The sequence below is a fragment of the Galeopterus variegatus genome, unplaced genomic scaffold (assembly GCF_000696425.1).
Source record: "Galeopterus variegatus unplaced genomic scaffold, G_variegatus-3.0.2 Scaffold274, whole genome shotgun sequence".
NCBI lineage: Eukaryota > Metazoa > Chordata > Mammalia > Dermoptera > Cynocephalidae > Galeopterus > Galeopterus variegatus.
In genome coordinates, this window is record NW_007726385.1 from 53,150 (window position 1) to 66,779 (window position 13,630).

At 58.0% G+C, this 13,630-nt stretch overlaps 1 protein-coding gene across 1 annotated transcript; it reads left to right on the top strand.

Annotated features, from left to right (window-relative positions):
- The first annotated feature begins 866 nt into the window (after nucleotides 1-866).
- Nucleotides 867-8,397, top strand: CBX6 (chromobox homolog 6). The gene is made up of 5 exons (XM_008566864.1): nucleotides 867-986; nucleotides 1,164-1,207; nucleotides 1,355-1,420; nucleotides 1,559-1,625; nucleotides 6,035-8,397. Exons 1-5 carry the CDS (start codon nucleotides 918-920, stop codon nucleotides 7,031-7,033), a joined length of 1,245 nt encoding a protein of 414 aa, XP_008565086.1. The 5' UTR covers nucleotides 867-917; the 3' UTR covers nucleotides 7,034-8,397.
- Nucleotides 8,398-13,630: the final 5,233 nt, after the last annotated feature.

A 13,630-nucleotide genomic window follows, 5' to 3' on the forward strand; every position in this document is an offset into this window, starting at 1 on the left:
GGGGCCTGGAAATAGGAAAACCTAGACATGTCGCGAGGGCGGTCTCTGCCGGACGACCCGCAGATGACCCGCTCTGGGCCCACGCTGGGTGCGGGGCGTCCGTTCTCGCCCTGGCCTCTCCCGCCCCCTTCCCGCTGCCACGGCGTCCTCGCTGCAGTCTTCACCCGGCTTCCTGGTGAAGGCAGGTGCCGCCCAAGCCCATGGCCACGGAGCAGATGCCCGGGATCACCTCGGCCTTCCTCGGCCCGGGTCACCGCACTCCCCTTTCCTACGGTGGCGTTTTTGTTTTAACTCATCTGAACTGGTTACAAAACCACACTCCCACGAATACATAAATAACGGGTGGGGGCGGGGGGGCAACGTTTTAAAGAAATTCCCGCAAGGCCTGGCAAGGCAACAGCAAATGCATTTCTGCTGCATCATATTTAACTGTTTGCAAACTTATGCCAGGAGGATGCGCAGCGGCTGCAGAGACTCAGAGGCTCCACCGCCCTTCTTTTCTGAGGCCTGGCGAGACTCGCGTGGGGGTTCAAAGGGGGGGAAGAAGGTGTCAGCGATCGGGGGCCAGGAAGACAGAGAGGGGCGTGAAAAGTGGAAGACTGCACTGCGCCTGCCCCGGCTTGGCACAAGCCGGACATCCACAGGTCTCCGGGCCCCGGCTCCCGCCGCCAGGCCAGGCCCCTTTAAGAGCCAGCGCGCGCCCCCGCCCCGGCAGCGCTCCCTTTCCCTAGCAACCGCCCCGGGGGAGGGGGAGGTCCTGGCAACGGCGCGCCGGCCGGGGGGGTCACGTGACGGCCCGCAGCTGGAACGCGAGCGCGCGCCCCGCCGGGGCCTGTGCGCTGCGGCGCGTGCGCGAGCGGTGCAGCACCGGCCGCGGGAGCAGGGAGTATTATGGGCTGTGGGTGCCGCTGAGCAAGATGGAGCTGTCTGCAGTGGGCGAGCGGGTCTTCGCGGCCGAATCCATCATCAAACGGCGGATCCGAAAGGTGAGGCGCCGCCCGGGGCGGGCCGCCGCTCCCCGCAGCCGGTGCCCGGCCCGCGGGCCCTGGGGGCGAGGCGGTCCCGCTAGCCCCGCTCGCTCGCCCACCCCCGCGCCGCCGCCTCCTCGCGCCCCTGCATCCTCCCCACCCCCACCCCCCTTTTTTTTCCTCTCTGTTTTTCAGGGACGCATCGAGTACCTGGTGAAATGGAAGGGGTGGGCGATCAAGTGAGTGTCACGGGGCCCCGGGGCGTGGGGGAGGGGTGGCGGCGGGCGCCGGGGCCTGGCAGGGGGCGGGGGCGCGCGTCGGCTGCCTCGCGCGTGCCTTCGCCGCTCGGGTTTTCATTTGTATCTTGTGCATGTGTGACTCGGCAGGTACAGCACTTGGGAGCCCGAGGAGAACATCCTGGACTCGCGGCTCATCGCAGCCTTCGAGCAGAAGTGAGTTGGCGCGGGCAGGGGCGGCGGGGCCGAGGCTCGGCTGGGGCGCCGCGTGGGGAAGCGGGGGAGCCGGGAGGGCAGCGCGGAGGGGGGCCCGGGGAGGGGCTCGTTTTAACCTTTGGCATTTCTCGGCCGCAGGGAGAGAGAGCGTGAGCTGTATGGGCCCAAGAAGAGGGGACCCAAACCCAAAACTTTCCTCCTGAAGGTAACCTGGCCCAGCCCCAGCAGTCCCCTCTCGGGCCCCCAGCCCCTGCGCAGGACGGGTCCTGGAAGGGAGGGACAGATCCGCGGCCGCCCGCTTGGGCGGGCCTTTCCAGAGGGGCCCCAGCTGGGCAGGGGTGGTGGTGAGCCCCCGACGAGCCCCTGGCAGCGGGCCGCGGCCGGCTCCAGCTCCAGGAAGAAGGGCCTGAGAGTGGGGATTGTCCTCGCTGATGAAACCGGGGATGGGGGGGCCTGCAGGGCTCCAGGAAGGGGGTGGATGAGGCAGGTGGGAGATGCCGCTGGGAGGGGGCAGCAGGGAGGCTGTTTCTGCACGCGAGATCCCTCCTGTCCCCCAGCCTTGAGCTGTTGTGCGAGAGTGAGTGTGGTCCCAGCTCCTGGCAGGGCACAGGGAGAGGCATTTGGGGGCCACCTGCCTCCCTGCCCCCAGCTCCCCACGTTCTCTCTTAGGATCTGTTCTGCGTGCTTCCTCTCCTCTCTTGGGGATCCAATTTGCATTTGGTCTTAAATCCCGTCACTTTGAGTTTATCACCCAGGCTGGGTCACAAGCTTCAGGGCTCTGAGCTTCGGTTTCCCCCTCTCCTGGCTACTTCTGGAGGTTCTAATGAGGATGGGTTTGGGGACAGTAAAAGCAAAGCATATCAGCCTTGGCAAGGAAGGGAAGAATCTCCAGAGGAAGCCATCGGGGGGCGGGGGGGGGGGCTTTTTAAACATTTTGGTGAGGAAGAACAGTGTCTGGGAAAGGAGGAGCGAGGTGACTCGAGGTGACAGGTAGAGGGGGCAGGGACGGCAGCAGGCGGGACTCACTGGACCACCTCAGTCTCCCTATAGTGCCGAGGATGTCTCAGGGCCCCTTCCCACCTGGCAGCTGGTGACTTTGTGGCAACTGGCAGGGAAGGACAGGGAGGACTCTTTTCGGAGACGAGACTGCAGAATGCAGAACCTCAGAATCTCCAATTTGTCCAGAAGGCTCAAAGCCCAGTGAGGGAGGGGTGGGCCTGTCCTGCCCACTCGCCGCTCCCACCCCGTGACTGCGTATGTGTAAGGGTTTGCTTTGGACTTAAAGCAGGAGTGAAAGAAATGTTGGTTTCCAGAACCACCGCCCCAACCTACATACCTCTTGGGGTATCCACGGAGCAACCTTAACCCTGATGCTTCTCCGGAGGAGGGACGGGGCGGAGCAGCTGGAAGGTTGACGGGCTGGGTGAAGCCGCTCAGCGCAGCTGGAGCGCCCTCTAGCGCTGAAGCGAGTAATGACCGTCAGCACTGACTCAAAATGCCTATTTTCTTGATAATTCTAGTTCCTGAGCTGGCTACTGAGCCTAACACAGTGCTGCGCCCCCTACGTGGATTATGTCCTTTAATTTTCACAACAACCCTATGAAGTGGAGAGTATTATCCCCATTTCACAGATGAAAAAAATCAAGGCCCAGAGAGAAGTGACTTACCTGAGATCCCACCACCCAGCTTCCTGGCTTCATCCCATCTCCTTTTCTTCATCTTGTCGCTCGAGGAGTACATGTCAGGTTAAGAGGGGGAGGTGGACGTACACACACAGGAAATTGAAGGCTGCAGAGCTGGTGGGGCACGAGGTGGAGAGGCAGAAGGTAAAACCTTGATCTGGACCTTAAGAAACAGGTAGCACATGAGTGATCTGGATATTTTTGAGGGATTGGAGATCAGCTTGGGCTGGACCCACTGCTTTGTGATTCACTGAGAGGCAGTATGGCAAAGTCAGCACATTGCACTCAGGTAGCACCTTCTGCCAGGAACATCTCTGAAGGGAACGGGAACCCATGAGGTAGGTTCCATTACCCCTATTTTATACCTGGGAAAACAGGCCAGAGAGGGTAAATAACTTGTCCACAGTCAGAGAGGGCCAGTGGTAGAGTCCAGATGCTTTAACTTCCACGCTGTCTGTAGTACATGCCACACCCTCAGAGCCATGCCTGCCACCCAATCAGTGTACAATAAACATGTTGGCTGTGGTTATTTTTAATTCACCCAGAGGCCCAGGTCTTACCTTCAAAGAAATCTCAATCTAGGGAAGAGGGGAAGGAAAGGGTAAAACAGTCCCTTTTCAAAAAATAATGTTTAAAAGTTATAAAGTAAGAAATGTTTTTTGTAGAAAATTTGGGAAACATACATTAGAAAAAGATTATTGCTCATAAGCCCACCACCCATGGATAAATGTAGTACTAACTGAGTACTTGCTGCTGCCAGGCACTGTGCTAAGCAGGTGCCATATACTGTCTGATCATCACAGGAGCTCCCTGTAGTAGGTCCTATTATGATTGTACAGATAGGGAAAGTGAGGCCCAAGGAGGGTCGGTGTGCCAGGCTTTCATCTTGGGTCTGCTGTCACAACTGTTGCCACTCCCCACGGGACCATTTGTCACCGCTGGGCTTTGGCAGAACCGTGATCACAGAGGTCAGGGAGATAAGACAATATGTGGAGGGAGTGAACGCTAGCTCCCTAGGGCTTGGAAAGAGTGGGGATCCCCTAAGCTCCCGTGGGGAATGAACCTGCAAAAAGCCCTTCTTGCCATGCCAAAGAGAGCCTGGGCTTTTCCTTGCCTTTGTCTGGGAAGGTGTGTGAGGGGCCCAGCCCTGGGGAGCTCAGCTGGCTCAGGAGCAGTGGAAGCTGGCAGCATTGATATGGGCAGGCCAGGCCTTGTGTGCTGCCACCTAATGGCCACAGGGATTGTTGACCAAGCAGGCCCCCTAGACTCCCCACTCTCCTGGGGTGTGAGGGCCACATTCTAAATGAAGACAAATACCTCTTTTGGGGGTTGTGGTCAGATTCAATCTAGTCCTGTCTGAGTGGCATGTGGGCTACCTCCAAGTATCCAGTGCTGCAGGAAATGGAAGGTGGGGAGACCCCAGAACAAAGATACCACCTGAGAGGACCTCAGACTGACCATGGGAATGTGTCACAGCCTGACTAGTCTCCCTGCCCCAGCAGGAGCCAGAGCGTCTGTAAAACACAAATCTGTCTGTCCCCGGCCATTTCTGTCAGTCCCATAACCACTCTTGTGTCCTCTCACATGGGGACTTTGCCCATAGGGCTCTCTTTGCCTATATCTTTACAGGCCACCTTGGCCTCGGGAACTGCCCAGGGCATAATCTGTGCTCAGTAAGGACTAGGATTCTCTCCTACTCAGGCTTCAGGGCCCAGCTTTGATGTCACATCCTCCAAGACTGGGGTCCGTGCTCCTATAAGTCCCTGAACTTCCTCCATGGCACCAAATCACTCTGCACTCTACCTGCCTGCTGTCCTCCCCATGACGGAGTGCAGCCCCGCAGGTGGGCTGCAGGCGTCCCGGCTGTGGGCCTGTACAGCTGGCGCCTCACTGACTAGCTCTGTCTTAGTGAAGGAAGGGCTAGCCCTGGAGGGTAGCGTGCATGGCCTTGGGAGTTGGTGTCTTCTCTCCATTCAGTGTCATCTGACAGTGAATGGGTTGGACTAGAACCTGAGGTCTCGAGGGCTGTGCCATACCTCATGTCGTCCATGAAGCAGCAGGCAGATATTGCACACCTGAAAGGACAGCTGGGCCAAGGAGCCTAGGACAGCACCCCTGGCTGGCCACAGGCCTCTGCTCCACATCCTGCCCAGACCATCTTGGCACAGAGAGTATGGAGTGGTTGGTTCCCACCTCTAGGCCCATCTCCATCAAAGCCATGTCCCACCGGGCTGGATTCCAGCCCAGGCTTTGGGGTTCAGACTTTGGGATCCATTGGCATCAGTTCACTCCGAGACAGGCACTGAGCAGACAAATGAATCGGCCCCAAGAGGGAAAGTATGGGGACTGGGAACATAGAGGAGGGGCCAAGGGCCTGCCCAGAGGTGATGGTCATCTGGGGAGGTGAGAGGGCACTGGGGACACCACAAGTGGGTCAGCAGGGCTGGGTGTGGCGTGGATTAGGGAGGACCCACTCCCTCCTTTCTGTCACTGGGAATTGGTCCCTGGAGGAGTGCCAGGCTGGGCTGGGATCCTCCACAGAGCAGGGGTCAGTGAGGGGGTTCTGAGCAAAGGGATGCCCTCCCCGTGCAGTGTCCCAATTGTTGACACTCCTCCCTGTCAGCAAGGACAGCCACAGAGCTGTGTCTATCCCCAGGGCCCAGGGCTGAACCAATGAGGGAGTGAGTGGTAGAAAAGAGACTGGTTCTTGGAGTCAGGCCTGCACCGGGTCCTGCTCTGATCTTAGGCAAGTTGCTTTACCTCCCTGAACCTCTGTTTCCTTTTCTTTCTAAGTCGGGGACCCGAGCACCACTGATTCTCTTAAGTGCTCTCAGAATCGTTAACTGAGAGGCCGTACTCAGGGGTGGCTGGTGCAGGGGTGTCCAGAGGAGTCAGCGGGAGCCCTGAGGTTCCACCCCCCCTCTGCCCACAGGCACGGGCCCAGGCCGAGGCCCTCCGCATCAGTGATGTGCATTTCTCTGTCAAGCCGAGTGCCAGCGCCTCCTCACCCAAGCTGCATTCCAGCGCTGCTGTGCACCGGCTCAAGAAGGACATCCGCCGCTGCCACCGCATGTCCCGCCGCCCTTTGCCCCGCCCAGACCCCCAGGGGGGCAGCCCTGGCCTGCGCCCACCCATTTCACCCTTCTCCGAGACGGTGCGCATCATCAACCGCAAGGTGAAGCCTCGGGAGCCCAAGCGGAACCGCATCATCCTGAATCTGAAGGTGATTGACAAGGGCCCAGGTGCAGGGGGCGCCGGGCAGGGGGCCGGGGCACTTGCCCGCCCCAAAGTCCCCTCCAGGAACCGCGTCATCGGCAAGAGCAAGAAGTTCAGCGAGAGCATCCTACGCACCCAAATCCGCCACATGAAGTTTGGTACCTTCACGCTGTACAAGCCCCCACCCGCCCCTTTGTCACCCCCACCAGCTGGCAAAGCCGACATCACTGCCTCCACGGGCCCGGGGCTACTCCTGGCCACCCCCACCACCCCCTATGATGCCCGCAGCTCCAGCTCTTCTGGCTGCCCCTCGCCAACACCACAGTCCTCCTCCGACCCTGATGACGTGCCCCCCAAGCTCCTCCCCGAGACCGTGAGCCCATCTGCTCCCGACTGGCACGAGCCAGAGGTGCTTGACCTGTCCATTCCTCCTGAGTCAGCAGCCACCAGCAAGCGGGCACCCGCCAATGTCACTACCACTGCTGGCCAGGCACTTCCCACGGCCCCGGAGCCCACTGGCATCTCCTCTGAGCCAGAGGCTGGGGATTGGCGCCCTGAGATGTCACCGTGCTCCAATGTGGTCGTCACCGATGTCACCAGCAACCTCCTGACGGTCACTATCAAGGAATTCTGCAACCCTGAGGATTTCGAGAAGGTGGCTGCTGGGGTAGCAGGCGCCGCAGGGGGGGGTGGCAGCAGTGGGGCAGGCAAGTGAGGAGGCTCTACTAAGGAGGAGGGTTTTGGGGGGGCCCTCCTGCTCAGAGTCACACTCTTGCTCCCACCCATCTTTGCTGCCCTCAGACCCCTCTGCCTGTGCTTTGCTTGTTTCAAATGGCTCAGTGTTGACCCAGGGATGGGGCTGGGCAGTTGGAGCCCCTGAAGGCCAGTGGGCGGGGGCAGTTCTGGGCCGGGTTAGGGTTGGGGCCAGGCAGGGGCACTGAAAAGTGCCCCCTCTTGTCCCTTGCTACCCTCCGTACCCACGCACAGTGGAGCCCGCTGGGTGGTTTCTGGGGAGCCCCAGAACCTAGGATTCACCTGCCCCTCCCAATCCCAGCCCTGTCTCTTCCCAGCTTGCTTCCTGCTCTTGTGCACAGCATCTGATTTCTCGGTGCTAATGGGCAGCTGCGGAGGCTCTTAAGAGACTCCCCCCACCCACGGTGGGCACAGTCCCTTTCTTCCTGCAGATGCCTGGGCAGGAGGGGGCAGGGATGGCCTCCTGCCTGTTTTGCAAAGCCCCAGACAGAAGTTGAGGATGAGGCCAGGCCTGGCTCCTCCTTCCCCATCAGAAAAGCATCAGAAACTGGGCCAGAAGTGTGGGTCTTCTCTGCCCACTTTTGAACACGGCCAAAGCAGACCCCATGACCCGCCTTCACCCCATCTGTTTCCTAGCCCCCTTCTCGAAAGTGAGAAGAGTGGGCAGAGGACTCGCCCAGCCGCACCCTCCCAGCATCTAAAGGCCCCTTCAGTCCCTGACCAAAGGTGCTACAAGAACCTGCTGGGCACTTCCAATTGTGCGTGTGCATTCACCCTCTTGGCGTGTTTGTGCGTGGACCCGTATGTGCACTGGGTGCTGGGCCCCTGGCCTTCCAGGCGGCACCTTTTACAGTTCCTCAGAACAGGGTTGTTGAAGGCCTGAAGCTCCCTTCCCCTCAGTGGGACCTGGGGCCCTGGCTCAGGTCTGGGGAGTTTGCTGTGGAAGCCGCTAGGCCTCTCCTCCTGGCCCAGGTGTGCTGGAGGCCCCGTGCCCCCATGCCCTCTGCCTTGGGGTGGTCAGCCCGGCCAGTCGGGCCTTCACTGCAGATGTGGCACACTGGGGACTGAGGTGGAGAGGGGAGACCCCCCACTCCAAGCTTCCTCTTGCTCCTGGTGTTTGGGGAGGAAAGATGGAGCCTGGCAGTCATTCCCGAGGGTCTCCCAGCTTCTCCCACCCGCTCCATGTCGCTTCTGCCAGCTGAGGCTTTCTCACAGCCCAGCCTGCTCGAAGCAGTGGGAGGCCTCCGGTGCCCTGGGCAGCTTCTGTTTCCCTCTGCTGCCAGGGAGCTGCGGCGGCGCACCAGTGGCAGAGACCAGAGCCCCCAGTTTTAGGCTGGGCACTGGGAGGGCTGGCAGGCCAGAGGCACCTGTGCTCTTCAGGAGAGCGAGAGTGTTGGTCCCAGGAGTGGGGCTTGGGATCCTGCTGGCCAGCCCTGGGCCACTGTCTGGGTCTCAGTCAGGCTTGGGGGCGTGTTCCTGCGCGTGGCTGGAGCCAGCTTCCTGCTGTGCACCTGTTGGTACCTGTGCTCACAAGATTGATGGCGGAAGGCAGGAGGGAGGCTGAAGGGGAATCCAGCCAGATACCGAGCGCCTTCGGTCCTAAGTACAGGAGGACTCTCTTCCAAATCTCCCTGCCAGGGGCTGCAGCGTGGCCTGGGCCCTCCCCGCCCCAGGATGTAGGACAGGAGCCTTCGCAGGGTTCCAGGGCGGGCGCCCCTCCTGGATCTCTCCCCGCACCCCTTGTGTTGGCTCTGTGGCCGTCCAAGTGCCAATTGGCTTTCCCCCAAATAAGGGCTGGTGTTTCTCCTCTGTCCTGAGAGGTGATTTCCCCCTAACCCCTCCCCCCTAGGTGAGTGACCACCTGGGTGCCAGTTACAGGTGTTTCCAGAGACCATAGAAATGTGTTTTCCTGAGAGTCTGTGTCATTCGTGACCTTTTTTGTAAAGAAGTTGTGTTTTCAGAGGTGATTTTATGACAGGAAAGTGAAAGAATTAGTTTTGCAAAAAACAAAAAACAAAAAAAGAGGAAAAAAAAGAAAAAAGATATAGAAAAAAATAATTGTGGGATTCCTAGAGGGGTGGGGTGGGGGGAAGAAAGAGATATTTAAAGAAAAAAATAGTAACGCAGTGATTGCACAGGTGAGGTGGCAATGTTAGGAATGGGATAGAGGCCTGGGCCCCACTGCCAGGTCCCCTGGTGTCACAGGCACTGTGGAGGCAGCCGAGCCGCCGTCCACCCTCCTTCCTTGGCCCAGAAGGGCCCTGCAGCCTTCCCTGCTGTCCCGGGCCCAGACTCCCACGCCCAGCTGGTGCCGAGGGTGCTGGCCAGAAGCTGCAGAGCCAGGCACACGCAGGCCGAGGGAACTGGGCCTTGGGAGGGGTGAGACCCATCGCTGGTGATTTTCTCCAGGAAGGCTGCTGAGTAGGTAGTCTGGTTTCTTGCTTTCCTCCGTTCCTTTGCCAGCTTAGTGGGCCATCTAGTCCCTACCACTGCCACCCCACGGGGGGGCATCTCCCTCTCCATCACCCCAAAGACCCTAGCCAGGAAGGAGACACAGGCTTCAGAAAGAAAGCTGTGGGCCCTGGGAGGTCTTAGGCGGTGAATCTGATGGGGGTAACTAGGGGGAGAAGGGAATGCCCATCCTTTTGCATGGGCAGATTTCTGCCCCTGAGCCCCAAGTCAAGCGGCCCTGCCCAGCCTCGGGTGCGTGTGGAGGCACACATGCACATGCCTCAAGGTGGCAGCTCCCCTGGGGGCCGGAGCGGGCCTGGGACCCAGAGCAATTGGAGCCCACCTTACCTCTCCCCCCTGGGGGCTCTGAGCAGCCCACACACCCCTGCCCCCTACACTCGCACCGATCAGCGCCCGTGGGTCCCTCCTCCACCTTTGCTGCTTTTCCATTTGCCTAATTACCAAGCAGAAGTTGCAGTCTGGTTTGCTTTATTTTTGTATGTGAAATAACCCCCAAAGCCTGATCTCCTCCCATGTTCAATATTGGTTGGGGCATCGGTCATCTCCCCTTAAATGCACCCTTCCTCACTCACGTGTCATAGGAAACAGGTGAGGTCTGTTGTCTCTGGTTTGAGATGGAAAGTTGGAACCCAAAGCTGTCTCATTCCCACCTCTGGCCCTCAGTTTGCCCTTCTGTGACATGGTGCATTGGGCAGCAAGACCTCTTCCTGAAGCACTGCTGGTGTCTGAGCAGCTGCTAAGTACCAGGTGGTGGTCAAGATTGCTGGCCCTGGGGCCTCCAGCCACCCTCAGCCCCTCTATTCTCACCCTGCAAAGGGGTCAAGGTCAAAATGAGCCTCATCCTTGCTCTGATCTGGGAAGAGGTGATGATCAAGTCACTAGCCTCCGTGTGAGGTGGTCAGAGTGGGAGGGATCACCCCATTTCCAAGAGGAGGAAATGGGTTCCAAGAGGCAAAGCTGCTTCACTGGCTGATGTGGCAAGGCCTAGAGCCCAGATGCCCTGGCCTTTTGGGAAAAGCCCTTTAAAAGGTGGGGTCCCCAGGTCTGGAGTCGCACAAGGCAGGAGGGCTGACTGAGAGCCAGCGGGGCTGCCCCAGGCTGCAGGGTCAGTCCACAGGAGGAAGCTGCCCCGCCAGCCTTTCTGGCCTCCCTGGGGGCCCAAGGGGACACCCCCCTTTTCCCACTTTTCTGTGTTTTGTTTTGTTTTTTGTTTTGCACTTCGCCCACGCTGGACGGTGGAGCCCGCCCGCTCAGTCCCACTTTCGGGCTCCCATGCACTAGCCCAACGCAGCCTCTTTGGGGCTTGTATGGTTTGAGGAATCACTTTTTTAAAGAAAAAAGGAAGGTGTTTAAAGTTTTAGTTTTTTCTGTCTGCATCTCCTCTCAGATCTAGAAAGCCCGGAATTAAGGGCTAGAACTCCAGGAGAGGGTCACCTGACCCCCTCCCTTGCTGACAGTCACCAAGGTGCAGAAATAGGCAGTTAGGTGGAAGCCAGGACCCCATCTCCCCGGCTGTTCAGTCTCCCCTGCCCCTCCAAAGCCTTGAAGGAGTCAGCACCGCGCTCCAACAGTGAGTGAGCGCCTACTGGATGCAGGGCATCAGCTAGGCAAAAGGCGGACTGACGGTCTAAAGGGAAACTGCTCACAAGAGGCCACACAGCAGGAACGAGGGGTCCTGGCCTGCCCTCGCTGTTGGGCCAAGTGGAGATGGAGATTCTTTTTGTTGGTTTTAATTTAAAAACACAAAGGCCTAAAGAAATATGTATCTTATAATTTTTTTAATTTCTGCAAAGCTCATTTAATGAATTGTGCACGAATGAATTCTATATATATAAAATATACATATATAGCTCTATATTTGGGGAGGGGCACTGTCTCTTTTTTTCTCTCTCTCATTTTAAAAATGAAGTGTTGTTGCCTTTGTCTGTGGTTCAACCATCCAGCTCCCAGCTGGCTAAACTTTGCCTCCAGTAGTGAAAGATGGGAAAATAGGGTTGGCGGGAGACAAGGAATGGAGGTGCTGCCCTGGCGTGGGGTGGGTCCCCCAGCCCACCCCGCCCTCCCCCGGGGAAGATTTCTGGTGGAGACGACCACTTGCTTTAGGTGTGGGTTTCGGTCCTGGTGTTCTGGATTTGGCGCTTTCCGGGCCGGGGGAGGGTGGGTGTGTGCCGATTGCTCTGTCTTGTGCGTTTTGCTCTGCTGCTCTTCGATATTGTGTCAATGCCAGGAAAGGGGAGTGAGACACCTCTTTCACCCCCAAATAAATTGTCACATTCCGAAGCTAAGGCCCAGCCCTCAGGGTGGGGTGTCTGTCTCATTTCTTCTGGCTATTACTGTGGTCTTGTGCCTCTCCTGGGACAGGTGCAGCGAGGAGAGCCCTGTCCCTCAGCTGGCCAGCCCCCGGCCCATTCCGAGCTCCCACCTCCCACACCCCCTCTGGCTCATAACCTCCTCAGGAGCTGAGCAAGGGCTGCAGGATACCGAGGCAAGAAAGCCACGGAGCTGGCCACTTCTCAGGACCTCGAGAATAACTAGTTGGCGGGCATGTGGTAAGAGTGGTCCTTGTCAGCCTGTGCCCAGAACAAAGAGGGGGTCAGAGCAGCTGCATCAGAAAGCCAGCCTGTGTGTGGATTCTATGTCCTCTTTATTTGGGCTGCTGACTTCTGAGGATACACTTCAAAAAGGCCTCATGGCCTACAGAGGCTGAGCACCAGGACACCCGCTCCACAGGCATGGAGTCGCAAGGGCAGCAGCAGGGGACGTGCCCGGTCCTGGCCTCCAAACAGCCATGTGCTCTGAGCATCTGCAGGGGAAGCTGTGAGCTCAGAAGAAAGTCCTAGGAGGAACAGAGGCCACTTCGGGGCGAGACTTGAAATGGCCCTAGTGAGGCATCATGAGGCCTGAATGCTGGCTGAAGCAGAGGGGACAACAGAAGTGGCCAGAGTTGAGGGATGTTTGGAATGTTTAGGATTTGATGATCAATTGCCTTGAGGATTTGCAAGAGGGAGCCTCTAAAAATCACCCATGTGCTGTGGTAGGTGAGGGAGTGGGTGTTGGCACCACTCCTGGTTGGGGGAACCTGGCAGCGGAGGCAGCTCAGGGGAAGGTGAGTTTATTTTGGGACACCTTGGGAGTGAATCTGACAGAGGGTCCAGGGCGTGTGTGTGTTGGCGGGGGCAGTGGGGGGGGAGGGTGGATTTGAGGCTCAGAGCAAGCTCCTGCCCACCCAGGCACTGCTGGAGAAATATGTAGAAGAGTCTCTGCCCCTGGGTGTACCTCAGCTCTGAGATGAACTGGTCACCAGCCATCCTATAAGGACCACCAGGGTGCTTAGCTGTGGAGGCAACTGGGAAGTTCCAGGGGCCCCTTGCCTCCCACCACCACCTCCCCCCAGTCTCATGCCTTTCTCCTTGATGAACAGCCCGGTGAGGTGAGACATGGTGCTCGGAGACAGTTAATCCCATTGGACAGGTGAGGCTGTGGGACCCAGGAGTAGGTTGGGGGAGGGGGGCTCCCCATGGTCACTCAGAGGCAGAGAGAGTAGAACCCAGGGCTATGGTAAGATTCATGGAACCTTCAGTCCTGCTATACAGTACTTAGGAACACTGGATAACATGTAACAAACATCCTTTTAAATACCCAACTGAGTTTTCAAGGTAGTAAAAAAATATCCCTAGGGACCCAAAGCAAAGAGGAAGCCAAAAATCAAAGTGACAAGCAAATGCTGACCCTTTAGCTACCCTGCAGAGTGGTGAGTCTATGGGTGACACGGGGGAGGGTGGGGGGCAGTATTGGCCTTTGCCGATCTTGGTAACCAAGGAGCTTGAATTTTACACCTATATAGGGATGGGAGACAAGGCCTGGGGCCCTTGCCAACAGAGATTTAGAACCAAGACGACTGAATAAAACTGGACGCATATTCTCAATGAAAAAGGAAATGGGTAGGGAGGATCATCTTTTGCAAGGGCAGATGTCAAAGAAGTTGTCTTTTTCATTTCTGGCTCTGTTGGAAAAATAAAAATGAAGTCTGTCTTGAGAAATTGTAGCTCTAGACCCTCCTTAACACAAATCTAAGGCTTGAATTTGT

Excerpts from the sequence above, each read along its gene's own strand:
- CBX6 (XM_008566864.1), top strand. The coding sequence starts at position 918 with ATGGAGCTGTCTGCAGTGGGCGAGCGGGTCTTCGCGGCCGAATCCATC. Across the intron at positions 987-1,163 it reads TCAAACGGCGGATCCGAAAG|GGACGCATCGAGTACCTGGT; the intron begins GTGAGGCGCCGC and ends TCTGTTTTTCAG. Across the intron at positions 1,626-6,034 it reads CCAAAACTTTCCTCCTGAAG|GCACGGGCCCAGGCCGAGGC; the intron begins GTAACCTGGCCC and ends CTCTGCCCACAG.